General features: G+C 42.6%; 1 protein-coding gene across 1 annotated transcript; it reads right to left on the bottom strand.

Annotated features, from left to right (window-relative positions):
* Window positions 1-2531: 2531 nt before the first annotated feature.
* Window positions 2532-8571, bottom strand: PLK2 (polo like kinase 2). Its single transcript, XM_012775643.2, has 14 exons — window positions 8171-8571; window positions 7468-7575; window positions 7208-7324; window positions 6892-7021; window positions 6574-6661; window positions 6002-6097; window positions 5695-5893; window positions 5458-5605; window positions 5022-5119; window positions 4574-4703; window positions 4081-4321; window positions 3822-3951; window positions 3451-3561; window positions 2532-3318 (listed from the first exon to the last, which is right to left on the bottom strand). The coding sequence occupies exons 1-14, from the start codon at window positions 8438-8440 to the stop codon at window positions 3127-3129; spliced, it is 2058 nt and encodes a 685-aa protein (XP_012631097.1). The 5' UTR covers window positions 8441-8571; the 3' UTR covers window positions 2532-3126.
* Window positions 8572-9026: the final 455 nt, after the last annotated feature.

Below are 9026 nucleotides of genomic sequence, written 5' to 3' on the forward strand. Positions count from 1 at the left end.
TTGCCCTCTTTTTCTCAGCCTATACCCTGTTAGAATTTATGAGGGCTAATGTAGAAACACTTTGGAAGATCAAAGATGTTCATTAAAGACATCTGTTATTTTGGAGTCTTTTTTTTTTTTTTTATTTCAGGATCCCTTCATTTCTAAGAGTCATTTATTTGGGGATTTATTATTCTCTTTCCCCCATGGTAAAAATTTATCGACACTGCTGTTTTATAAAGATGTCACCTATACCAAAAAAATGCTTTTGAGTAGAAAAGATGACAGGAATCCACCCTTATGTGCACTCATCTACTCCCATGATGTTATCCAAACCCTTACTCCCAAATCTTGCTCTGTCTTGAGATGTACACAGGTATATCCAACTGCTTTCAGAATCTATTTGGGTATCCTAAATTCAGGACATTTCCCTGACTATAAGGTTCCTCCATCTATATTCCTAATAACTGCAGCCAATGGCCCCACAGTATATACCTTTCCTCCACAAATCATTGCTCCAGTTAATCATCCTATGCCCCACACTTTTTCTCGGGCTCCACATTCAATCAGGCTCCAAATTCTATTAAAATCAACTTTCTAAGTCCTTGTCAAATGTACCCTTATTTATTCATTCAGTCAATATTTGCCCCATGCCAGGTCTTGCGCCCAGTACTGGGAACACCGAATGAACCAGATGGGCCAAAAGAGATGCTGCCTAACTCTTCCTTTGCCCCTTTTCATCAAGTCTCAGGTCCTTTCTCACCTGAATCATGGCATGAATTTCTTTACTGTGTGAGCTCTCTCCATCTTGCTTCCCCCACCTCTCACATGTAGTCCCAGAATGAATTTTATCAATTTTAAATGCTATGTCGCTCTCCTCCTCAAAATTTTTCACTAGCTGTGCAGAGCCTTCAAGATAACGACCTAAAAGCTTTGGGCAGCATCTCTTTCCTCTCTTCCAGCCTTTACCTATAGTACCGCAGACTAGCACACCCGCTTCTGCTGTGAACTCTTAACTCCTCAGGCTTCTGTACATGCTATTTCCACTGCTATAACTCTTCCCCAGCTCACACTTCCACTGAACACCCACTTATCTTTCAAAACCCAATAAAAAGAATTTCCTCCTCTAGAATCTGTTATGAGTCCACCCCATGCCTGGGGCTTCTTCCTCACGATTCCTTGCTGTCAGTTCCCACAACACCCAGTACATACCTTTACCATAAAATCACTGCACTTATCAGACTAATAGGTAAATGCACTGTCTCCTCCACTCCACTGTCACTTCCTTGAGGGAAAGGAGAGGCTTGGGTTTACTCTACATCTCCAATGCCAGGCCCTGGATCTGGCACGCGGCAGATGCTTAGTACATTTAAGAATGGATAAATCTGTGTATCTTACGAAACCATGGAGAAATCTACAGTCTTACACTGTGAAACTCCACAGTGATGGAATGTTTTTCACTATTTGCAAACTCTATTGTTCTCTTCTTATAAAAATTAGTTTCTACTTTTGCACCCCTCGCTGCCAATTATTCAGTTTTCTTGAGCTATTACTATTAGCCATTTAACAAAGACTGAATTTGTATACATGACCAGAGAATTCCAGTCAGCAAGACTTCATCAGGATCTTGTGAAATACCCATAACACTTTCCCCAGATTTGGTTTTTATTAATACAGTATACCAGGTAGAGTTTGTAAAAATTTTAGAAAAATGTAGTGTCTACACTACCACTGTACACGATCATAATGTAAACACAGCCTTAATAAATCCAAGCATTTTTCACAGGACAGTATTTTCCTTATAGTGGGATTATAACCAAAAAAACATTTATTTGCATCTTATACAGATCACTGTAAGTTCAGAATAACAGGATAGGCAGCTTTTCTTTACACCTGTCAAGAGTAGATCCCACTGAATGAGAAAACTTCAGATTTGACTCTGGGGTAATTTAGTATTAATAGTTTAAAAGATCGGCCCCAAACCATAGCTTGGTTTCCATACCACTCCTAAACCACCATGCATCAGAGGGAAAATAAAATGACTTATTTACAAAGTATTTCCCACTACTGGAATTATGTGCCAGTACTGCCAGAGGCACTGGAAGTGTTTAGGCAGGTTGGAGCTGAGTAATGCATTTAGGTGGTGCACATATTCTAATTCAGAGTTTTGCCCATATTAAGATAAACTTCCTGTACCTATTGACACTAAGTAACAGAGATCTGTTTACACAGGATTACTCTGGCTTTCAGCTCCAAGCTAAATGAATTTTAAGGAAATACTCCAGAGAGAAATTGGTTTTGAATTTTGTAGGATGACTATACTTTGGTTGTGACAGGAGTGGTCTTCTCAAGCTAGATTAGCCCAGAAAGTTTATGATTGGACTTTTGGTACAACACACGGACTTCCTAGAAACTACGATTAGAAAAATTAAAGACCTAACTTTCTAGTGTGCTTCTATATTCAATGTCATGCTAAACAGTGCCAAGAATCCATTATCGAAGAATGTCATGATGTGGTAACGCATGGTACTAAAGACAGGAGACAACCACCGTTTCTGCTTTTTCATACTCTTTATTGCCAACAGTTTAAAATGGTCAACATAAAAAAAAATTTCATAATAAATACTGCTCTTTGGGCTGTAATAAATAAAAAGTTTATTAACAAGGAATGCACTTTTCCAGCCACAAGTGTCTTCAAAAATTAACGAAAAAAAAATTATATATGGCCATAGTTCACAGTTAAGCAGCCAAAAGCTGCTCCAATTACAGCCTTTAAACAACATGGGAGCTTCCTCCCTTCTCCCTCCCCTTCAGGAAGTATATTCACAGTTCCAAGTCCTCTGGCTGAAATGCTCTCAACAGAGAGAAGTTAAGAGTCAATGCACCTTTCTGCGATATTGTCCGAAAAGCCTTTTAAAACAAGTATCTCAAGGAAAACTGCATTCTGGTTCACTCTCGGATTGTCCGAAGTCAATAATGTATGCCTCAGCCTGGTCTGGTTCCATCCAGTCCAGCAGGCCAGAGAGGAATTGTTTTCGTACCACCACCTGTCCATCTTCTTCAACATGCTCTAGATCATTCTACTGGCTTCCCTGTAGATCTCACAGTGGAAAAGAGGAGTCCCATAGGGTCCATTCAAAAAGTCTTTCAGTTACATCTCTGTAAGAGCATGTTCAGGGCATATTCCATTCGATTTTTTAATTCTAATGAACAGCCAGACATCAGTAGCGTCGTCAGTCTGAAAGTTGTAGATATCCTATCCTCATTGATGTAAGTGAGAAGGTATTCTTCATTTTGGCTACAGATGATTATTTTTGTATGATCATGGTAGAAATTCACCTTAAAAAATAAACATAGATATTAGATCTCTCTAAATATTCAAGAATAAGAAAAGTTCAATGACTAAACCATCTAAGTAAAAATAATTTTTTTTTAGAACCTAAACATGCACTTTCTGAAGAGTTCGTTTACCTGAAAGGTGCCATCATTAAAGAGCATCATTAGGGCCTTATCAGATTTTAGCCACTGAAGGAGGTAGAGCCGAGGTCTTCGAATATCAGTAACACTAGGTAAATCTCCACCCTGGAAGAGATGAGCAGATTGAGTCAGTGCCTATAAAGATTTTGCAATTCTATTCTTCAAAGCAAAGGCCTCTCAAACATAAGTAAGCATCAGAATAACATGGGGATTCCTAGCTCCACCTTCCAGATATTCTGATTCAGTAGCTACAGGGTAGAACATGAGAATCTGCACTTCTAACAAGCTTTAGAATCACGCAGATGCTATTGCTTTGTGGGCTACACTTTTTCAATATATCACCACTCTACAGCCATAGTACTTACATCCATGAGGTTCTCCTCCATGTAATGAGAAAAGTATTTCAGCACCGTCACTTGACTAATAAATTGCTCAGGGGCGTCCGTTGCTGGGAAAACAGAGCATTGGCCAAGCTCTGCGTAATAGTGAACTGTTCTAAAAAACAGGAATGGTAGAGAAAGAGGAGAAAAAAAAAAAAAAAAGAAACAGTTAGTCACTGTTTTTAGATTCCTTTAGTGTAAGATTTAGAAAATTGACAGTATTTCATTAATCAGATACACTTACTTTTTGTCTGGAAGGAGGCTCATGTGAGCACCGTTGTTGAAAAGGACACCGACAGTGTGGTCTGAGAGCTGGTACCCAAAGCCGTATTTGTTAGAGTAATCAACCCATTTGGTGACCCACTGAAATGATGTGCTCAGCTGCTCTTTGGGAATGGAGTCAGCTTCTGGCATGTTTTCTAGACATCCCCGAAGAACTCTTGCTACTGTGTCTGCAACGCTTCCCATGGTACTGTCTTCAAGGCCTGAAAAGTCAAACAGAGATGTAAGTTATAAAATATTTAGCAAGAAAACTTCAAGTTTTGGCAGATGCTAAGATTCCCTCTACTAATTCTAAAAACATAGAGCTCAGGATTATTCCTTATCTTTTTCGAATTCCTCTAATCTTGCTTCCTCTATGTCAAATTAAGCTTCAAAATAAATTTACTTCAATTACTTTGTATTTAGCACTGGAATTTATAGTTTCACTATTTAAAATATGATTGACAACCACTTACATTCGCTGCTACTGCTGCAGCTGCCAAGAGTCCCTCTGACAATCATTCGAATAGCATCTCCAATCTGCTGTTTGTTTTCTACTGCGGGTGTTCCAGATCTGGCAACGGTAGTGGCAGGTGGCTGGAGCTCCTAAGAAGAGAGAAAAGTCACGCAATGAGTCAAACATCTAAATTCATTTAAAGCTGAGAATTCCAGGTTATGGTGAGATTGGAACAATTGCTGGGAAAGCTTATCAAAAACGAATGGACACAAGCTAGACAAAAGATATCGCAGTAACTCAATTGAATGCATTTTAAAACTAAAAGGCATTATCTTTCCTTTCAAAGGGTTAAAAAAAGCTTTAAATACAACATGCTTGAAGCATGATAATCACAGTCCTCGTGTTTATCAACAAAGAACAGAAATGATATGAAGTGTTTATATCTGTTTTTTTCTTTCCCAACACACCTCATCTGTCCTGTGTTTGCTGGGTTGTTGAGTTATTGAAGTCTTTTTCAAATCATGCCTAAGCTTGTAAATTTCTTCATCTTCTTTAGACACTCTATCTATAAATCAAGGAAAAGAGTTATAAGTATTAGTCTATGACAACAAGGTAGGAACATAGCTAGCACATTTCCTCTTTTTTGCATTATTACCCAGTTTATGAGCATCCAAAGCAAAAATAGGATTTTATCCAATTGCAATTACCCAAAAAGCACACTTTGTTGTTTACAAAACAAAATACCATCAATCACAAATTAAAGGTGTGGGTTTATTATGCTATAAATGTCAAAATTCAACAGTATGCAAAAATACTGGCTAAGTTATAATAATATAAAATCTCTTTTCTTAAATTTAATTATAATATTAGGTACAGAAAAGGGGGAGAAGTCTTGTAACTTACTATGTGTGTCAATATATCTTGCTTTGTCTTTTTTGCCACCAAAGAGAGCAGCAGCTGCTTTCTTAAAGAAATTCTTAGCTGGGCTTGATAAATGGAAATCTGGAACCGTGTGACAACAGCTAGAAGAAAGTCTGTCTGGAGTGAAGCCCTGTGGAGTATACGAAAAGGCCTTCAGTAACCTGCCAAATAACTGGGATCAATGGTATGTAATAAAAAGATGTAAGATGGTACACCAACCTGCAAAAAGAAGTCATGTCGAATGATGTCATCCAAACTGGGACGATCCTCTGGGTTTTTGGACAACATGCTAGCTATTAAGTGCTTGGCAGGAGCTAGCAATGAAGATGGCATTGTATACCTTGCTTCTCTTATGCACCTGTAAGTTTCTTTCAGATTTGTAGTTTCAAACGGGGGCCTTCCTAGTAACATTGTATACCTGTGTGCAAAGAAACGTACCTTTAGCAATGGCCATAAAGCAACTCTTTTCGAGTGTTAAAATCTAAATTCAAATTTGATTTTTAATTATTGTGGTGCATTTACTTACATTACACAGCCTAACGCCCAAATATCTGATTCACAGCCATGTCCTTGTTTATTAAGAACTTCAGGAGAGAGATAATTTGGGGTACCACATATTGTTCTGGAAGACAAAATATCAAGAGCTCCTTAGGAACGATTCCAGTGTTTAAACTTAATTTTATTGATGTAACTTGATGGCCTTAAAAATACTATATTGAATTTCTGTTTGAAAACATTTGACTTTTAGCATTTGAACAACTGACATTTGACCAATTGACTTATGATAATTTTTTTAATGCATGTACAATACTTCAGCTCACATGATAAAGTATTTTTATCCAACTGAGATCAGGGACATTGTGATATTTTTATATATTTCAAACAAAGATAAGATTTATTTGACTGCTTTAATTATCAACTTAGAGGTATAAGGTGTTCTTTCTAGTCCACAGTAGGTACTTAATAAGTGTTTCTTTACATTAACATTGCTGTGGTTTACAGATTTTTAGTATCAACTGACCTCCAAAACATTAACTGCAAAATAAAGGTAACTGGTCTCCACAAAATCCTGGTAGGATGCATCTTTCTGACTCTTACCTCCTTCTGTGTTCCAAGGGTTCCAGCCTGGCTGCCAAACCGAAGTCCCCAACTTTTAGTTCCATGGCTTCATTAATAAAAAAATTCCCTAGACAGAAAACAAAACAAAATGTGAATCCCTTTGCAAAGGTGTTCTAACCAAGTACATACACATTCACTTGGAGGCAGACAGCCAGTTGGTATATTAAAGTCACCCATTTAAAAGCAAGATTGCATAGGCTAGATCCCAATTAAGAATATTAATATGTAAAAAGGAAGAGAGGAGAAAAGAACATTTCTCTCTAACACAAAACTCAGCATTTGACATCAAGGGCTTACCTAGTTTGAGATCTCTGTGCAAGATTTCTTGTTCATGAAGGTACTTTAGTCCAGACACAATCTGCCTGAGGTAGTATCGGACTTCTGGCTCTGTCAACACCTTCCTTGCCTTCAAGATATGAGCCATTGACTAGGAAGAGGAGATGGAAAAAAGAGAATCTGTCAAACAAAGTTACCAAAATTCAGGATGAGCCATGAAAGTTAATGTTGCCATATAGTAAGTACTGCCACAGTTAAAATCCCAGATTAAATGCTATTTAACTACGATGTTAAATTTGGGGGAAGCAAATGGTCTCGCACAGGAGTTAAGGCTTACCCTTCTACTGCAGTATTCCAAGAGAATGTAAATGTTTTCTTTGTCCTCAAAGTAGTGGTAAAACTGCACTACATGCTTATGATGAAGAATTCTGTGAAGCTCTATTTCTTTGTCAATCTATAAGAAAAAGCAAGATAAGGCTTATTAGCCTCCCATTCCCTCTGAAAAGCTAGTGCTTACACATGCAGAAGACATTTTCCCAACAGGGAAGGGCCATCCCTGCACACAAAGAAAATACTTTACTCAACAGTCATACACACCTTTTCCCTTTGATGAGGTTTAGCTACTCTGCTGTGAGGAATAATTTTTGCAGCGTAGACTTTGTTATTCGTCAAATCTGTCATCTCGTAACATTTGGCAAAGCCACCCTGAAAGGAAACAAAGCCAAGACAGAAACTGAGTATGGCAGAAACATGGACGGCAGAGATTTTAAATAAATAATTAAATAAATCAAGCCATCAAAAGAAAGAAGAAAAAAAAAAAATTGGGGGAATGGAGGGGTGGACCAAGGGATGCAGTCTACTTTGTAAAAAGCTCCTTCCTAAAGGGAAACGCATTCCTGAAAACAGCAAGTTCAAACAGTTTCTCTCCTTCCTTTTACAAAGGGGAGCTTTAAGGAGGGAGTTGGGGTAGGGGAGACACGAAAAATAATGTCTGAAGAGACTTGTCGAGAAAATTCCCCCGGGGAGCAGGTGGAGAGAGCCAGGTCTGGCACAGAAAGCCCCTGCTGCTGGACTCAGGACCAATTTCCCCGGGCGGCTGCGGGAGGCTCACGGCTCCGCGGCTGAGGATGGAGAGCTGATCCCCGGCTCTGCCAGCGCACAAAAGCCGGCGGGGCAGGTGCGGGGCCCACGCCGCGCCCGGACCGGAGCCCCGAGAAACCGAGCAGCGGCGGGCGCGGGCCCCCGGCTGGCCCCCGCAGCCCTCCCGCCCGCCCGGCCGCCGGCGCCCGCCGCTCGTCACCTTTCCCAGCACTTTGCCCCGGCAGTAGCGCTTCCCCGTCGTGGGGTCGACGATAATCCGCGAGATCTCGGGTCCCGAGTGCGAGTGGTGGTGGTGGTGGTGCGGGCCGGCCGGCTGCCCGTGCGCCTGGGGCTGCGGCGCCTGGGGCTCCTCGGGGGGCTGCTGTGGCCGCTTCTTCTTCGAGTCCCCCCCGCAATTCTTGCCCAGCGCCTGCTCGCACATCTTGGTGCTGGCCGCCGGCTGGTAGGTGATAGTCCGCAAGAGTTCCATCGCCTCCTCGCCGCCTGGCACCGCCTGCTGCCCCCTGCGAGGCGCGGACACACGTCCGAACCGGCCCTGGACCTCGAGCCGCGCCTCTGTCGCCAACCCGCGCCCGACACCCCAGTCCACTTGTGCGAGTGCGAACGCTCGGCGAAGCCTTATATACGCGCGGGCGGGCAGGGGGCGGGGACGCGAGGCGGAATGTCGCGTCACGGGCGACGCCCCGCCCACCGGCCGCCCGAGCGCGCTCGGCAGAGAGGGAGACCGCGCCCGGCCGGCCGCTCGGGTTCCGCTTCGGAGCGGCGAGGCTCAAACGCCCCCGGCCGGAGCGCTGGCCGCCACCCGGAGGCTGGCAGCGGCGTCGGGCCGTGCGCGGGCCCGCCGCCCCATTCTTCGAGTGCTCCGAGCCTCGGCGTTCAACTCGGAAACCCGAGGGCCGAAGCCTGGTCCCAGCCGTGCCCCGCCGCCTGGTGGCGGGGCCGCGGAGTGACCCGAGCCCGGTGGGCGCGGGTGTAAACGCAGGTCCATCCCCCCGCCCCCCGCACAGCCCTTTCTGACCGCCCGCGACCTGACGCGGGGACCAGGCGCGAGTGTG

This window comes from Microcebus murinus, chromosome 11, assembly GCF_040939455.1.
Source record: "Microcebus murinus isolate Inina chromosome 11, M.murinus_Inina_mat1.0, whole genome shotgun sequence".
NCBI classification, from domain to species: domain Eukaryota; kingdom Metazoa; phylum Chordata; class Mammalia; order Primates; family Cheirogaleidae; genus Microcebus; species Microcebus murinus.